Below are 19,182 nucleotides of genomic sequence, written 5' to 3'. Positions count from 1 at the left end.
TGATATCAAAAGATTTTAAAACACCTTTAAGCTACTCAGGGACTAGCAACCCAGCCAGAGAGCCCCCTTATTCCCCACCTCCTCCCAACATCTCTTTGGCTGAGCACTGAGGTTTTCAGGATATTAGGGAGCTAGAGAGGGATTGGGGAGGTTATCCCAAGAACCTAAGTGAAGCTGGCCATGGCCCAGTGAGAAAGTTGGCAAATTCTCTTCCCATAAAGCAAATATGATACTGGAAAAAATTTATAAAAGCAGCCATTACAGTGTTTTAGAAATTGGTCAAAGGTATGCAACAATCTAAGAAGTATTTATGCTTGAAAAACTGAACTGGTGGGCTTAGGGTATGAAGAGTGATGGTTTCTGAACCCTAGACATTCTTTCCTAGAGCTGCTTCATCCTCTCCCAGATTGGTCAGCAAGAGATTCTACTAACGCAGGGCAGGCTGTGAGTTCTGGCAACTGTGCTACTGTGGTCAAGAGGGACTCCCTGGATTTGGAGTATTGCCTTCTCATCACATGTAGAGGAGCAGTGCTATGATTAACAGCTGACCTCTCACCCTAAACAATGGCAGTCAGAGTTAGTTGGGAAGACCTATTCACGGCACTGAAAGATAAAAAGAAAAACTACTGACCAAGAATGATATATCTAGCAATGTTAACCTTTAAAAATGAAAGTTAACATTGTAAAGACACTCTTGAAGAACTGAGAAAATTCTTTGCACTCAGATATGACTTACAAGAAATAGTAAGGAAATTTCACAAGCTCAAAGTAAATGGATAGAATGACATATCTCAAATCCAGAGGAAAACATGAAAAATGCCAGAAACATAAATACGTGATTAATATAATCTATAAAAATTTTTTTCTTATGCCTTCTTCCAATTTTTTAAAAAGACATGAAAATAAAAAAGCAATAAAATTCATACTATACTTTTGAATATGCTATCTGTATACATACACACATGCATTGAGATTGGACAATGAAGTTCATGAACTCATCCTAGAAAATGTGCTATATATCCCATTGCTGAATATCACTACGGTCACCAGACGATCAAGGGGAGTACTTTGAAGGTGACTGTGATGATATTCAGCAATGAGGTATGTAGCACTTTTTCTAGGATGCGTTCATGAACTTAACTGTCAACCCTCATACATATACATACACACACACACAAAGATGTTTTATATATATATGACAGGAGGAGGATTCATTGAAGCAATATCAGAGCAAAGTTTCTATATTCTATGAGAAGTAAATTAATTCTGAAGATTATGATCAGATAAGTTATATATTGTAATCCCTAGAAGAACCACCGAAAAAATAAAATTTCAAATATAATATAAATGTCAAAGGAACTAAAATGGAACAATGTAAGTACACAAACATATTACACCTATGGACTGGGAGACCACACAGCATAGAGGTATCATTTCTCCCCCAAATTATATAAAGATTTAATGAAATTCCTATTACATCCCTGCAAGATGTTTTTGTACCTACAGATAACATTCTTCTCAAATTTATATGAAAAGGCAAAGGAAGAAGAATAGCTAAAAGAAAAATACAGTGGGAGGGATCAGTCTACTCAATTCAAATAATATCATACAGCCACAGTAACCCAAACTGTGTGATATTGGTGGGGGTGGGAGGGAGGTATGGAAATGAAACCATATAGAAAACCCAGAAATAGACCCATGCAAATATGTCCAGCTGATTTTTTGACAAAGGTGCAAAAGCAGTTTTATGGAAGAAACAGATTCTTTTCAAGAAAGGATCCTGGAGCAATTGTATATGCATAAGGAAAAAAAAAAGAACCTCAACCTAATTTTCCTACCTTATATATAAAAAAAAAAACCTCAAAATACATAATGTATTCAAAGATAAAATATAAGACTATGAAATTTAAGGGAAAAAAAAAAAAAAAAAAACAGGAGAAATTCTATGGCACCCAGAGCCAGGAAGATAATTCTTAAACTTGACATCAGAAGCACAATATATAAAATAAGAAAATAGATAAATTCTTATCTATCGTATCTTATCGTATTTATCATTTCTGGCATTTTTCATTTCTTCCTCTGGATTTGATATATGTCCCGCTATCCCTTTACTTAACATTATAATATTTGCTCACAAAAGACCGTATTAAAAGAATAACAAGACAGGCTACAGAGTGGAAGAAAATATTTGCCTACCATTCAACAACGAACTACTATCTAAGATAGAAAAATAACTCTCCAAACAGCACAAAAAAAATGCATTCTGATTTTAAAATGGACACAAGTAATGAAAAGACATTTCACTAAAGAAGAAAAGCAGATGAAAAATAAGTACATGAAAACACATTCAGCATCATTAGCTGTTAGGGAAATGCCTGTTAAAGCCACAATTAGATATCACTACACATCTAGCATGGACGCAAATGGCTAAAATAAAAAATAGTAATAACACCAAATGCTGGCAAGGATGATTGTAAAGAAACTATATTACTCATTCATTTCTAGTGGAAATATAAAGTGGCACAGTCACTCTGGAAAACAGTTCCACAGAGTTTTTGGGGTTTTTTGTTTTGTTTTGTTTTTGAGACAAAAATCTCACTTTGTTGCCCTCAGTAAAGGTCTGTGGCATCACAGCTCACAGCAACCTCCAGCTCTTGGGCTTAGCAGATTCTTTTGCCTCGGCCTCCTGAGTACCTGGGATCACAGGCGCCCACCACAATGCCCAACTATTTTTTGTTGCAGTTTTGGCCGGGGCCGGGTTCGAACTCACCACCCTCAGTATATGGGGTCAGTGCCCCACTCACTGAGCCACAGGCGCCACCCAGTTCCACAGATTTCTAAAAATTAAACATGCATCTACCATACAATCCAGTTTTAAAACCAGTATGAATACCTAGAATGGTATTCAGACAGATATTCATGTATGAAGATGTATATTAATGCAAAAACCTTCACAGGCATGTTTACATGTTTACAGCCTATCTATTCATAATATTCCAGAAATTAAAATAACTCATATGTCCTTCAACAGGTAGATGGTTAAACAAACTGTGATACATCCATACCATGGAATATTTACTACTCAGCAATAAAAAAGAATGAACTATTAATGCATGCAACAGCCAGAGTGAATGTCCAGAGGATTATGCTTAGTAAAAGAAAATCCAGTCCCACAGTTCACATACTGTATGATTCCATTCATATAACATTTGTGAAATGGCAAGCATAGAAAAGATGAAACATTTAATGGTTGTTATGGGTTAAGGAGGGAGTGAGTGCAGGAAGGAAGTGGGTGCAGCCATAAAAAAAGCAACAGGGAGAATCCATATGGTGATGGAAGTGTTCTGTACCTTGACGACAGTGTTACCATTCTGATTTTCATACAGTACTATAGTTTTGCAAAATGTTACCACTGTGGAAATTGGGTAAAGAGTACAAAAAGAATCTTTATATAGTATCTATTATAATTGCATATGAATCCACATAATAAAAATTTTAACTTTAAAAAATGGTACAATAAAGACAAAATTTATTTCATTTATACATGTGCAATTTGGGGAAAGTTTGAGGGGAGTAATTCACCTTTTTCCCCACTAGTTTTCACAAAGGGCAGCTGGAAGGCTATGGGCCAGAGTCATCTGAGGTCTTGCTGAGTGAGCCAGAAGAGAGAGGGCCAGGTGAAAGGCATATCACCTTTTGCAACCTGGCCTCAGATGACACTACTTCTGCTTCATTCTATTCACCAAGACAGACAGGAAGGCCCTCCAGTCTCAAGGAGCAGGGAAATACACTCTAACTAATGGGGGATGGCAATATTCAGGGAGAGCATGGGAGACTAGAGCTGTAACTATGGCCACTGTGGGGAAATACAACGTGCGGCAGTCACTAAGCCCACAAGACAGCCCACAGCTACCTGATTTATGTTTCCTAGTTCTAGCCGTACAGAGAAACCAAATCTCCCTCCTATAATAATCCCTAATTTCTGTAGTAGAAACTCTAATTGGCTCTAATCAAGCCAGCCGTAACGCCTGGAGTTTGCGCTGCCTGGAAGGGGCCAAGGTCAGAGTGCACAACCAGAGTAGGGAGGAAAAGATTCTCCAATAGGAGACAAGACCCTTCGTGAGCAAGAGGAATCACTTGTAGCTCATTGGACAATCCAGGAAGTCCCAGAGCACATAACGTAGATTAAATACGCACACTTTCTCTCTCTATTTCGTCAAGAGAGAAGCATAAAACATACCAAGTTTATCAGGCAAACGTGAACAAAAATGGAGGCTGAGAAGGGAATATAACCATCAGATCAAGCAAACTTAAAGGCAAAAAAGGTGTTAAATAAGACAGAAAGGGTTATTTCGTGTCAATGTCGATATAAACAGTATAATCTACATAGAATACACAACCATCATGAGCTTTTTGTGCTGAATAATGTAGCTGTGAAATACATAAAACCATTACTGTTGCAAATACAAAGAGAAAATTGCAGGAACATGAGAATAGTGGAAGACCTTAACACACATCCCTCGGTCTTTGACAGATTAAGTAGGCAAAGAACGAATTAAGACATATAGGAACTGAATAATGGATTTCATGCATCTGATTTAAAAGATATACATCAATTTTGTACTCTGCAAAAATAAAGCATACCTTTTTGCTAAGTACTCATAAAATATTTACAAAAATGGATTGTATATTAGCCCCAAAGAAAATCTCAGTAAGTTCCCAAAAGCAGTACTTGGATAGGCTCTGTGCTCTGACCACAGTACAATAAAACAGAAAATTAATAGCAAAAGTTCAAACCAACAAACCCAAACACTTTGATATTTAACAACATTCTACTAAATAACTGTTGGGTCAAACAGGAAATCAAGGCTGCAATTACAGATCATTTAGGACATAAGGACAGTAAGAACTCTGTGTGCTGATGCTCATGGCACAGTGCCAGAGATATATTCATAGCCAAAGACCTTATATTATTAACTGAAAAGCATGAAAATAAATGCACTAAAGATTCAAGCCAAGAAATTAGAAAACAATAACTAATCCAACCAAAGAAAATTAGGAGGCAGGAATTAACACATTAAAAAGCATAAAATAATGATTTGAAGATAAAAGAAATAACAGAATTGATATGTGTGAGAGGTAGTTCTTAGAAAGAGAATTAATAACATGAATAAATTGCTAATCCAGAAAACATTGACACAGGAAATTAAGAACAAAAAAAGTGATATGGCTTCATACACAGAGATTTCGTGAGGGGTGTTATGGTTTTAAGCTAATAAAGTTTAAAATATCCAGGGGATGTTTTTCAAAGAAAAATAGAAATTGCGAACTGAATTAGAATGATAGAGTTTAATACACAAAGATTGTGTTACCAAGTAAGAGAAGGAAGTATACGAAATGGTTAAGGGTGTGGACTAGCTATGTAACATTTGGCAAAATACTCAACCTCTTCGAACCTCATTTTCCTTATGTCTAAATTGACAATAACAATATCGACCTCCTGAAGTTGTGCAGCCAAAGGAGTAACACAAGCCAAGCCTCTAACACTGTGCTAATAGAAGAACCCCCCCCAAAAGACACCACACATTTTTGTTGCTGCATTCCTTCAAAATTAAAAAAAAAAAAAGATGTGTCATATACTATGTTAATAGGTTCAAGGCATACCAAAAGATGGAAAGTTATTTGGTTAGCTTTATAAAATCATAATCTTGTTATAAAATCTTGAGTGTTAGCACAAAAACACCCACATTATCTTCACGGATATATATAAAAGATAAGCAAATAGAATCCAGTGTTGTAATGAAATAATGAGACACAAGAATCAAAGTATTTTCTAGGAAGGAAAGGAATGCTTCCATATGAGGAACTCTATCAATTTACTTTGTTACATTGCTAGACAGTGTGTTGACCTAGAAATGGTGTTTTCAGAGATTAGTCTAAGGAGATGAGTCAGGGCCAAAGATTTGTGTTCAAGATTGTTTGATGTGACATTTTTAAACCTTTAAACAATCTAAATACAGAAAAACAGGGGTGTGCTTAAACATGCTTAAGTATGTTAGGCTTATCGATATATAGACATGTAGAATATTCTGTAGAAAGATTATGTGAAACCATACAAAATGCTTCAAAAATATTTTAAAATGTGAAAATAGATTTGATATAAGGTGTTCATTAAGTATAGAAAATGATTAGTGTGTGCAGTATGCTTACATACGGGGAAACTAGATATCATTTGTATGTGTGTGCATTTAGGTGGTTTCCTTGTTTTTGCTACTATCAAAATGCTGCAGGGATTAAAAACCAACAAACCAACCAAATAATAGTCTCATACAATTGTCATTTGCACAAGTGTGAGTATCAAATCAACATGATTTAACCCAGCGTAAGAACTGCAACCTGTATGCAAAATGACACGCAAGATCATTCACAGCTGCATTAAATGCATATGTTTGGGGTGGGTGTATGTAAGAACACACAGTCATTTATGGGGATAAGGGAATAAAAAAGGAAAGACAACAAGATGTCACAGTGGCTATTGTAGAGAAGTTTTAATTTTCATCTTTGTATCTAATTTTAAAATTTTCTCCTTAATTACAAGGTAGGAAAAAATCAAATGTTGATGAAACATTTTAAGTGAGATTAAACAAAAGGAAAAGCATTTCCCTTACAAATTCAAGACATTTATTCTCTTTGTGTCCTCATCTGTAAAAAAAAAAAAAAATTACAATAAAGATTTCAATGAAGGTATTTAAAGCGTTTTATGCATGTATTGTGTCTGGAAAATGGTAAGGCAATAATATATATTCATTCCAGTTTCCATCTAAATCAAAATCATTGTGAGAATTCATTTTTTAAAAAATGCATATGAAGGTGTTTGGCACAGAGCATGAAGCATAATTGGTTACCAGCAATTATAAGGAAATCTGAATTCTTCATAACCCTTTATGATGACACCTAGACTCTGAGATAGAAAACTAGAATTGTTTCTCACTAATTGCCATTCACCCTTCACCATTCAACCTAAGTTTCTTCTTTTTCTTGTGTTAGTCTCTGACATGCTGCCATATTGCTTAAAAACCAACAAACCAACCAAATAAAAAAAATGAAATTGGTTTTCTCCTTGCCTCTAGAGGACAAGAAGAAAAAAACAATCTGTCCTTTAGATCCCTTTCTGGGCTTCTCTTCTTGCATAAATTCAGGTCTGGTGTAGAATTAATTTAATCTTTGCAAATAGTTTGAGGTGGGGACCTACATGTGGCCTTGTGGATCCTTGAGTGTGGCATTTTGATTGAATCCAAACTCTATAGAACAAATTCTTTTAATAAAGGGATTTGTTCTGTGAAGTTTGGAGTTGGTCCAGGGACTGCACTCGGGGATCTGGAGGGCCATATATGGCCTTGAGGCTATAGGTTCCCCACCCCTGGGTAGGACCCAGAATGATTTGTCTTGGAATTGGCCAGACACGAAAGCTAAAACAAAATTGTCACAGAAAGAAACATTGTGGGCCTAAGATTCAGAAATGGCTGTAGGAAGAGGACTTTGGGATTCACTGGATGTGGAAGATGGCAGGCGGGAAATGGTGAAGATGACTGAAGTTTCACATCCTAAGTTCATTGAACATTATTAGCACCAAGGACAGAAGCCTGAACACTGGAGAATAAAATGACAAGCTCGCTTTGGTACTTAATGGCCTAAGGGCAAGAATAGCAAGGGAATGTCCATAAGAAATTTAAAATCTAACCCTACAGATCAGATGGACCTCAAGTTAGAGATATATATTTGTGAACTGTTTATTTGGATGAGAGGGTGTAGGAAGAGTAGAGTTGAAATCTTCACAAACACACTTGCCTTATGGAGCCTTATGGAGCCCTGGTGTTTAGAGAACAGGAGGGGAAACGGGATAGAGTGAAGGAACTAAGTAAGGAATGAGTAGCTAGAGAGTAGCTATAATGCCAAAGGTAGTAGAGATGGTTTCAGCAACAAGATATAAGGAAACAGACACAGATATCCCAGCCCTGCAAGGGGAGAGAGCTGTAATCCATGGTCTAGGTAAACTAAAATGAAGACCTCATGCTTTTCCTCTTCCCTTCGCTTTAGTCGAACTCAGATGAATGCATCCATGAAAACCAAGAACGCAGGGTTGAGTTGAAGCAATCGTGCAATACTGGACTGCACTGGAGTAGTCAGCCAAATCTTCATTCAAACAGTTTCAGGAGCCCTTGCAATGTCTTGAACGCTTGGCTTTGGCAACTGTGACTATGTTAATTTTGTGGGTTGTTCAACCTAAGTGGGCTTTTGCATTATTATTAATAAAGGAAATGCTTTTGAACTATTAGGCTGTGTCATTTAAAGGTAGGGTAGAGCCTAGAATCCAGGACTCCTGATCTCAGGCAGTGGACCCAGGGGACAAATCAAAGCCCCATAAATTATCAGCACCCAAGTTGGGATATCTTTTTTCTGGTTAACCACACCCTAATACCTCACCACTACCCCTGAAAAGAATCTACTTTCCCTGCCCCATTCTTGCCCTCAGGTATGCACACTTGTCTCCACCCTTCCCTCCTCCCTCACCCCAACCCCAGCAAAGCCTCTAATGGCTGACCAGGCAGATCAGGGATGTGGCTGTGTCACCATGGTGACAGAGGAAGCCCTGGTGCCGGAAGCAGAGAGACAGAAACAGCAGAGGCCGTTTCCTTAAGCCTAATACAGTGACCTCTGCGTTTTCTTAGAAGTGCTTCTTTTATATCAGAGAAGCACATGAGAGGTAAAGCGAAACGTCTGTCTGTTGATGGTGGAGAGACAGTGAAATGCCTGAACTCTGCTTTAAAATTTTCTATGATTTCTTCTCTACGATTTTCAGGTGATCATCAGTCTAACCATCTGATTTTCAGCAGTGCTCGCCAGATCCCTCCACGTGGTAGGAGATGTTTGCGAGCGGTGTGCGTGCCAGCCCCATTCCAAGTGGTGCCACTCTATATGCCGAGGGCATCAGTCCCATGACCACTGACGCACTGAAGCCAGGAGGTGTCAGGAGCCATCTCCCCCACCCCTAGCCAGGGCTAGAAGGCTTCTCTCCCACATTTAGGTATTTCCCCTTGGTATGTTTCTGTCTCTGGTATCAGAGTGATCTTCTGCCATGAAAGGAAAGGAGCTAGACCACGTCTTGACCCATTTCTACTTACAATCTACATTTCTTTTTGCAGTCATAAATTCCGGAAGTCCACAACAAGGAGCGTCACGCTCTGCTTTGCCAAAGCTACTTGTGGATCATTTACAAAGGACAGGAGATTTGGTTAAACTCTGTCAATCCTCTCCAAACAAATTAAGATCTCATAACACTTCAAAAGTCACTGGGGCCTGAGCCTTGTGCCAGGGGATGAGGCTGAAAGTTGTCAAGCAGAGGAGTGTTGGCCTAGTGCCAAAGGGTTACAAAACCATGTTTCCCTCTGAGGTTATAATGTCCTTCCGCCACATCACAGCGTAACAAGAAAAACTACTTTGGGTACCGGCTTCAACTCAATGGAACATAAGAAAGACAGCCATGCAAATGGTGAACTATCAGTCAGTTTTGTCTTTTTGCTCTGAAAAAAGTGAAAACACCATTAAAGTTTCAGAGAGAAGAAAACTCAAAACAAAGATAAATTCTACAGCCCACCTGGTAGGAAGACCTACCACCGCCGTGTCAGATTACGCTGTGCCTCAGCACTGAACTGGCGGAATATTATAATTAGGAAGAAGACAGTGGAATATTTTGATGTGCTATGTTCCTGGTAGAAATGTGATGAAAGCAACAGTCTAATCAGATGTGTCAGGTTGTGGGGTCTAAGAAAAATTAGAACGAGGAGAAATTGGAATGATCAGTTAAAAGAGGCTGCTACTAGTGGTGATGTTGACAGTGGGAACAGAAGGAGGGTTGAGATATGAAACGTTTTGAAGAAAGAATTGGGAAAGCTTCATTACTCACTGAATATGGCTGATGAGAGCCAATTATGAGATTGATTGGAAGAACAGGGGGAGGGTTATTAACACAATCCAAGGAATCAGGAAAATGGCCAGGGTGTAACAGGGGATGGTGAGTTTGGATCTGGACACCTGGAGTTTGATATGACCATAGGATGTGCAAGAAAAATGATTTGACAGGCAGTTTGGAATGTAAAAATGAAGTCTGGAGGGTGGGTAGAACTGAAGATGCAAGCTGAGCTTCGGAGGCCGTCACAGAAGCCCCCAGAGCGGGGACAGTCTGTGCGGGAGCACTGAGAGAGGGGAGCGGACGGCAGGAGGAGGCAGGGAGCCTGGGGGATGCCCTTGGGGAGCAAGCTGCAGCCTCAGGAAGAGGAGCCAGAAAAGGCAAGTGCAGAGAGCTCCCACTTGTTCAAGACATTCTCAGAGAACAACTGAGCTGATTTTCCCCATAAGGAGCCAACACAGGCGCAGACTCCCGAATACAAAGGGAGGAACCGTTCTTCCCTCCTTCTCCTTCTGACTGATGCAAGGAGCTGAGAGTGAAGGAGACCCAGCCCCTGCCGATGGGCATCTCCCAGAGCAGTGGGAGCAGAGTGGTCTCTGCCTTCCCTTCTTGGGCGTTAGACTTATCCCAGCAGCTGGTAGAGTGACTCTTGAGGGAGGAGGGGGCCCGTGTCTCATCTCCAAGGAGCATGCATTGGATCCTTGGGCCAGGCATTATGAAGGAATCAGAAAAACTGGAAATCAAGGCTCTGCTGTCAAGGAGACTACAGTATCTGGAAATCCAGAAGCCCCACCCAAGTCAAATTATTTGAGATCAGTTAGATACTAAAGTTGGGGAAACTGACCAGAAGAGTGATACAAACTCAAAGAAAAGATATCAAGATACGACATTGTCGCAGTAAAAAGACTTGCCTGAAGGGAGACCTTGATAGAGGGAGAGGAAGGAGGCATTCCCAAGGCGGGAGAGCCTGCAGGGGCTATCACAACGGAGGCAGAAGGCGAGGAAGGGCGGGCCCTGGCTCCATGGCATGCTTTGGAGCACAGTGGTGGAGCAGCAGTGCCCAGAAATACTGCATTTGGAAGTGGGTGAGCTGAGCGATGCCCTCGGAGGGTACATGATGCCAACAGGCAGAGGGAAGCTCTTTCTTCTCCAGCATGGCCAGAGAGGAGAAACAGCACTAAGGGCAGAGTGGCCAGTACCCGCTCTGGGAGTAGCATGCCCAGGTTCCTGCCCACTCCACTTCCTGGCGTTTGTCCTGAGCCATGGGGCGTCCAAGGAGGCTCCTTGTACAGCATGTTCTGATCTCTTGGGGATGTAGAGAGTCCCCCACCCCCTCACATATGTACTGAACTGGCATGAGCACTAACACATTGGCTAGGTGCCCCTGGCTCGGTCCCCAGTGTTGGGGTGACAAGGCAGGCAGGAGGGGACAAAGAAGCCAGGAGTTCCCTGCACATCGGGCTGCCCTTGGATGAGACCTGGGACATCTTCACTGTGTTCCAAGGTCCACGGAATTAGCACTCTTTGCTGAGAGGTGTGAGGGGCCACAGTCCTCCCACACATTTGCCCAAGGTCAGAGCCTGCCCCTCCTCAGAACTTCTTTGGCCGTGAGGCTTCCCAGACCAAAGAGGAGGGAAGGATGATGCCGCCAGGCTACAGCCTCCCAGGTACCTGATTCTAGGAATGGTACACCGTCTCCCCAGCAACCACCTATGGACCCGCACTGTGGCTGTTCCGGTCCTTCTGTCCCCAGGTCCTCACTGCCACCCCCACCTGCCTTACACTTGCTCTCATGCCTGCCTCCTGGTCTGGCCCCTGAGCCAGCTCAGCCCACCACCAGTCATTCCCTTTGTTTCCCCCTCATCTTTCCTTCCACATCTCTTTCTTTTCCTTTCCTTTCCCAAGCTCTGGCAGGGAACAACACTCTGTTCTTCCTCTTCAGATTCTGGCATCCAAGGCCCCATCTCAGAGGAAGCAGGAGGAAGGAATGATGTGCCGTGCGTTTTTGCCCACATCCTTTCCTCCAGCAACTTAGCAGCTGGGGGTGGGGGGAGCTTTGGAGAAAGGAATTAAAGAGCAATAAAATGGTCGTGTTGCTCATAGCAGCTTGTCAGGTGGTGTAGAATGATGACATCTGGACAAAGCATTGGTTGGATTCTCGGTGGAGCTGGGCCCTAGACCTGGTTCTTGTATGGGCACCTAGACAGCATAAGTCACCCCATCTCCTCCAACTCAGAGTTTTCTAAGCCTGAGTTGACAGCTCGGTTTTCCTGACGGTACTGGGAAAAGGACAGCACTGTGACATGGGAGATGAATTGATGATGCCCCTGAGTCCAGCAGGCTCCTGTTTGCACCAGACAACCTAGCATTGCACCAGGAGGAAGAACCCTCTCCTTAGACTCAGAATCACATCGCCCATTCACAGATGGGTAAACTGTCATATTGGTCTGTTTGGGGCTGCTATAAAGAAGATAACTGAGGCTAGGCAACTTAGCAAGAAAAGTGGTTTATTTGGCTGTGGTTCTGCAGATTGCAGAAGTAGGGGGGTGCCAGCATCTGCTTCTGATGAGGGCTTCAGGGAGTGTCCAAATAGCAGAAGGTAAAAGGGGAGCAGGTAAGACACAGGGCGAGAAAAGGGTCAAAAGAGGGAAGAGGTGTCAGGCACAACCAGTTCTCACATGAACTCATAAAGCAAAAACCTACTCATTGTCTCGGGGAGGCACCAAGGCATTCCTAAGGCACCCATGGTCGTGACCCAAACACCACCCACCTGGCCCCACATTCAACACCGGGCATCAGATTTCAGCGTGAGATATGGAGGGCCACACATCCAAACCGTATCAACTGTCATGGTGGCCAGTGGTGGCTAAGGAGCACCTGAGCATGGGGGAAACTGAGTCAACAGCACCTGCTACGTCCCAGCATAGGGGGCCAGGAAGGAGGATGGAGGATGTAGTTGGGGATGCAGCAGAAAGCAAAGGGGTGGAAGCCGGACCCTTCCCCGGTGCCTGCCTCAGCTGTGGTCCTCACTAACAGAACACACTCCTCCCTTTTCTTGCAGAGAAGCCACGGATGAACAACATCCTGACATCAGCCACCGAGCCCTATGATCTCTCCTTCTCCCGCTCTTTCCAGAACTTGGCCCACCTGCCCCCATCCTACGAGTCTGCAGTGAAGACCAACCCCAGCAAGTACTCCTCTCTGAAAAGGCTAAGTAAGCGAGATTTCCCCCGGGAGTTTGGGATCTGTCTCTGGGGCCTCCAGCACAGCCTCCTGTGTCTTATCTTCTTGCTCCATACTCAAGGGGTCAAGTGTGGAATTCCAAGAAGAAAGGACCATAGGGTAGAATAAAGGAACAGACAAGCCCCTTGCTTTTGTTCTTTATGGCATGAGTCCCCTCTTCACATTGTCAGAGGCCATAGAATCCCCAGATCCTCCTTCCCCTGTGAGACAGCATTTCAACTCATGCACCACTTCAACTGCAGAAGAAGCTTTCCTTCAGCTCCATGCCCCACCTGCCTTCTTCAAAACATGGACCGTCCTTGCTCTATATCCTATCTTAGAACTGAGGCCAGAGCTTTCTCTGAGACCTCCCCTGCAGAGATCCATAATCCAGCTCCCTCTCTAACTGGGTCAACACTGTCATGAGGGCCTGAGACTTTCCCCGTCCCATACACACACACCATTTCATCAACCCGGTCCATTCTATCCAGTGATCCCAGTTCTGCCATTTGAGTCTGGGTTGGTTCTGGGAATTGATGGGTTTAGGACACTCAAATTTCAAGAACATAAATGAGGGATAGTCCTTCTTTCCTCTCTTTCTGACCGTTGGACCTTCTTTCCCCCATTTTCCTCTGAGTCTCTTTTGATGACCACCCAACGGCTATTGAAGTCCCAGGGCTGACCATTTGCTTGAAACTACAGGGTAACCCTGACCAAAGTTGAGCCCAAGTCTACATCAGCCACCTTCATGGTGGAATGTTGAGTCTCTGTGGCTGGAGGTGAGGAGCTCTGAACTGAGGAACGTGATGGATGCCCTGAGGTGAGGGAATGCAGCTCAGGGACCCCTCTGGTCCCCTGAGGAGCAGACAGCAATCCCACACTTTGCAGAGCTCTAGAAGGCCATCTGTAGGAGGCCTCCTTCCTGAAATGTAGCTTTGTGTATAACATGCAAGTCAGGCTAAGTTCAAGGGTGCAGAAGGCAGTGTGAACCTGGGAGGCTTACTGGATGGAGTGGAGGGTGGGGCCTCTGAGTGAGGTACACATATAAGATTGCTCCAGCCTGCTCGTCGTATGGGCGGAGTGTGTGGGGGGCTGGGTGCCTGTGTACTGGTTTCCTGTGCATGTCTGTTACCGGGTGGAAGGTGTTACTCTGTTCCTAAATTACCAGCTAAGCATTTTCGCAAGCGCCTCCTAGTTGGAGTATCTTCCTTTATTCCAGAAGGCAGCTGGCAGATGTGACCCGTCTTTTGCAGGGAGAGGCTCTGGACTCTGTTGGGAGGCTGCTATATGTCTGCTTTAGCCAGACAGGGAGCCGTTCTGTTTCAGGGCCATGGGTTTCATGGAGCTGTACTTGCCATCAACTCTGCCAGGAACTCTCCAGGGGAATTCCAGGGTGCCCATAACCTCTCCCTACTCTGGGCGGTCTATGGACTGGGTACATGAACATCACCTGTCAGCTTGTTAGAGATACAAACACTTGGGCCCACCCTGGATCCATTAAATCAGAATCTGCATTTAACCAGCCCCCAGGGATTGGTTGGCACAGGAGGAGGAAAGCAGCACCGCCTTCCCCTGCCTGAGCCTCCATGTCCTAATCCATAACTAAAGGGGTTTGACTGTGTTATCCCGGGAGCTTCACAGGTCTGTGGTGGAGCAGGAGAGGAGCAGGGTTCTCCCTGGATCCTGGCTTCAGCGTCACCCCACTTGCCTTTTCCCTCTGTGTCTCCCCCGGCAGCTGACAAGGAGGCTGACGAGTATTACATGAGGCGGCGGCACCTGCCGGACCTGGCCGCCCGCGGCACCCTCCCCCTCAACGTCATCCAGATGTCACAACAAAAGCCCTTGCCACGGGAACGACCCCGCCGGCCCATCCGGGCCATGTCCCAGGACAGAGTCCTGTCCCCGCGGCGGGGCCTGCCCGATGAGTTCGGCTTGCCCTACGACCCCATCCTGTCTGATGAGCGGCTGCTCTCCACCGAGCGCCTGCACTCGCAGGACCCGCTGCTGTCTCCGGAGCGGACGGCCTTTCCCGAGCAGGCGCTGTCCAGGGCCATCTCGCACACGGACGTCTTTGTGTCCACACCCGTGCTGGACCGCTACCGCATGACCAAGATGCACTCCCATCCCAGTGCCTCCAATAACTCCTACGCCACCCTGGGCCAGAGCCAGACGGCGGCCAAGCGCCACGCCTTCGCCTCCCGCAGACACAACACGGTGGAGCAGCTGCACTACATCCCAGGCCACCACACCTGCTACACGGCCAGCAAGACCGAAGTGACAGTGTGACCGGCGGGCAGGGCCGGGCTGCGGGCCGGGGCGGGGCAGGGCAGGGCCAGGGCGAAGCTTCTAGCCTTGCAGTTCTCCTTCCCCACATCCCTCTGTAGGAGGTGGGGGTGCGCCACCTTTGTCCAGAAAGCCATACCCCGGGACACAGCCCCGATGGCCTCGTCCAACACACGCAGACCTGGGATCTAGCGTGATTTGTTCTCTCCCCGGAAGAGTCAACGCGGAGGGAGAAGGGGACTCGCCCCACTCTCACCCCCGCCACCTTCACCAACTCCCTTCCAGCCCCACATCCCCTGGCCCCTTCCTGGGGACTCAGTGGCAGTTCTGTCAGCCAAGAGAGCCTCGCCTGAGCCTGGTCCGAAGCTGCCTGGGTTTGCATTGGCCGGCAGGAGCAGTCAGCGGGCTGACCCAATAGGCTACTTGGTCTCATTCATTTACCTAGAACCGCATCACAGAAAACTTCTAGTGCCTAAAAACTGCCTGCTCGCTCTCTCAGAGCCAGGGAGCTGCTGTGTCCATAAGCACAATAATGACCCTTTTCTTGCCTGCTGGGACCCTCTGGTCCCCACCAAGTGGCCCTTCCTTTGCCCCTCCCTGTCCCTGAGTTCTCCCCTCTGCCTCGGACAGGGTGGGGCCCGTCCCTTCAGCTGTCTCCCCATTGTTGCCCTCTTCTTTGCAGGTGAGGGGTGGAATGGGTGGGGGGCTCTGCTTCTTGCTGGCCCTGGGTGTTTTGCCCTGAGTTCTGTGGGGCTTTGGCTGTAGCCTTCCCAGAGGGGAGGAGCAATGGGAAGCAGGGACTTTGGGGGTGCTCTCCCCAGCTGCCTAATTATCTCCACACCCCGATCCCCAGGCCTCTCAATCTGACTGCCACTCAGGCCTGCCTTCTCCACCTCTGCTGTGCTCCTGGGAGGCACCATGGTGGCAGGACAGCCGGAGTGGAGAGGGCCACTGTGATGCCCGGGGTCTCAGGGCCCTGGCTGTCCCCGGCTGTGCACCCCAGGCAGGACAGAGGCAGAGGCTTCTAGACAGCAGCTGCTCAGCCCCTGAACAAGGAAGACCCAAGGTGGTCGTCCTGCCCCCTGCCCAGCTGCCCTGTTCAGAGCTCACTCTCTCCACCTGACCCCCATCCTGCCTCCCATCTCCCTGCAATGCTACCTTTCCCTCCTGGCCACTCCTTCCTCAAACCGGTGCCTCCTCTGGATCAAAGGGACATAGACCTATTAGCAAAAGCAAATAACAGTTCTATAGGCTGCAGCCTGGGGGCTACCCAAGCAAATTCCCACCACCTCAATCCCTTCCTGCAGGGGGTACAGGAAGTCAGGCAGACCCAGGCTCTGGGCTCTGTGGAGAGGCCGCCACTCTCAGCCCACCTCAGCCCTTCTCTGCCTTGGCCTTGACTTGTGGGTTCAGTGTGATGGCCACCTGGGGCGCTGGCAGTGAACTAAGCAGCTTCTGCTCCCCCAGGACTGGGGCCTGTGGGGAGGGAGAGAAGAGGCTCCCCATTCTCAGGGCCAGGACACCTCCCTGGGGCTGGGGCTAGGGAATCAGCTCCAGACTGTTGGGTGAAGGCACGACACTAAAAATATGGCTGTCACTAGTCACACTCCAACAACGATGCCCTTACTGGGATTTGACATTCCTTCAGTTCTGCATGTGTGGCCCTTTAAAAAGACAGGTGCGGGATGGACGGAGAGAACTCCTCAGTGTCAGCCCTGGGAATTCCTAATCTAACCAAGTGCACGAACCACAGAGAAATCTGGACTATTTCCTCTTACTGATGTCAAGGCTTCCAAAAGCACTTGTCTGCTTCTCCTTTTCCCTAGTTTTGCCCCCCAGTCAAGGTGAACAGGAAACCACGGTATAGAACCTGGGGGTGAGAGCAGCCTTCAGCCTCCCCACTGGGTGGTGTCCCTGGGTCCTAGTGAGCTGCCCTGAGAAAGGGATGACTCCACCCTCCTCTCCACAGACACATAAACCTCCTAAAGGGCTGGTCCCCATGGGTTTAGGAGAGTTTGTTCCGGAAGGTGAGGATAAGCCAGCCAGAAAGGAGGAAATTAGTCTTAAGCAGAGCAGTTGATCACTCCCAGAAACAAGACAGGTGTCTCCCCACTGGGCCCCTAAGCCCAGCACCCTTGCATCCTCTAATTCTTGGTTGTCCCTTTAAAGGCAGTTCACTGGTAGAGAGGGCAGCGGACCAGAGTGGGTGAGAATGCCCCTCCCAGGTGTCTGCACACCAGACCAGAGTGCTGATCCCACCGCCCTGCTTCCATGTTCTCCAGCCCTCAGGGCAATGCTTTTCCCCAGGGCCCTCCCGGGTTGACTGTGACAAGGTGTCTGTCTGTCTCAGGGGTTGTTTGATAGGTTGATTCCAAAACATTTCTCATCCCATCCTTGGCACTGTCTGGTTTTAAGCCTCTGATGTCAGTCAGATAGGAAAATTCTGCTGAACGCTTCTTTTGAAGGATTTCTTCCACCGCACCCTTGGGTATGGAAGAGAAAAATGGAGGGAAGGAGAGAGGAGAGGAGAGAAGTAGGGAGGGTATTAAAAAAAGAGACAGACCTTCTCCGATTCAGTCCCCCATTTTTCCAAATCCAGAAAACAATGTCATCCCTGGGACACAGAGGTATCCCATACATCTTTACAGAACAAGCAAAGCCACATCACCAGGCAAGTTCACGTCGCAGATAAAAGAGCATTCTGGGGCTGGAACCCAGATGCTGGGGCTTCCAGCCCCACCAGGCTGGTGGCCTGTAGTACACAGAGAAGGGCCACCTTCCCCTACAATAAAAGCTCCCCTCCTACTGAGGGAGGCCTGGGGCCCGAGACCTCGCCCTGCTCATGTTGTTCTTTTGTGCAGTCTCCATCGCAATGTCTGTGCAGCGTCTCCCCCTGCCCTGAGAGTTACTGCTGCTGCCCTTGGCCTCCAGGGGCGGCAGAGCTGCTGTGACACCCAGTGCTCCTCCTTCTTTCCTGCCCTGCTTCCTTCAGTTAGGCCCCTGGCTCTGTGCATTCATGGGTCAAAAAGGCTTTGCCTAGAGTCCCTTAACCTAACCGAGCATCTGGCCTGAGGGATCCCCCAAGTTGGGGAGTGTCTTAGTGTCTTGTGCCATGGGTGTGCCCCTCAGAATGTTCCGACCCCCACCGAACTCACATGCTCCCCCTCTCTTCCCACTGTCACTCCCCACAACTGCCCTCACCTCAGCCTTCCACGCCAGTCCATGCTCTCCTTCCTCGCATCCCCCTCTTCCTCCATCTGCTTTTCTCCATCCCTGGTCCTGCCTTAGGCTCTCCTTCTAAAAAATCGGAGCTCTCTAAAACAAAGGAAGGATCAGACATTCTTCAGGTCTTCTGTTTGCCTCATCGGTCTACCCTTCACCTCCTGGCCCTGTGAAATGATACCCTAGAGCCTAGAGCCAAGGGCTTTCCCCTCGGATCTTTGGGAGGGTCAAAGATGTCGCAGCCTCCTGCGGTCAGCTTTGGTTCCCTGCAGTTCCTGACCCAGCCTGCTGTTAGCCCAGAGGCACCTACTCTGGCCAAAGACTCACATCCGTGGGGGCTGCTGGCTACTGCTCCCAACTCCCTTGCCTGTCCCTTTCATGCTGTGTGTGTCTCCGACCCCACTGTGTCCCAAAAAGCTTTGAGGGCCTCACCAGTCTCCAAGCATGGAGGAATATCCACACCAACATCGCTTATACCCAACTCAATC

General features: G+C 46.4%; 1 protein-coding gene across 2 annotated transcripts in view; it reads left to right on the top strand.

Annotated features, from left to right (window-relative positions):
• SHISA6 (shisa family member 6) overlaps positions 1-18,102 on the top strand; it is a 308,461-nt gene extending 290,359 nt beyond the window's left edge. Inside the window, exons 3-4 of one of the 2 annotated variants that reach the window (XM_053569796.1) lie at positions 13,029-13,181; positions 14,925-18,102. In XM_053569796.1, the coding sequence (XP_053425771.1) occupies positions 13,029-13,181; positions 14,925-15,475 (704 nt within the window). In that variant the 3' untranslated portion in view covers positions 15,476-18,102. The remainder of the gene's footprint in view (positions 1-13,028; positions 13,182-14,924) is intronic. The other variant, XM_053569795.1, reaches the window with a different exon arrangement.
• The last annotated feature ends 1,080 nt before the right edge of the window (positions 18,103-19,182 follow it).

This window comes from Nycticebus coucang, chromosome 18 (genome assembly GCF_027406575.1).
Source record: "Nycticebus coucang isolate mNycCou1 chromosome 18, mNycCou1.pri, whole genome shotgun sequence".
Taxonomy (NCBI): Eukaryota; Metazoa; Chordata; class Mammalia; order Primates; family Lorisidae; genus Nycticebus; species Nycticebus coucang.
The sequence above is the reverse complement of the archived record's forward strand: the minus strand, read 5'-3'. Positions and strand labels throughout refer to the sequence as shown.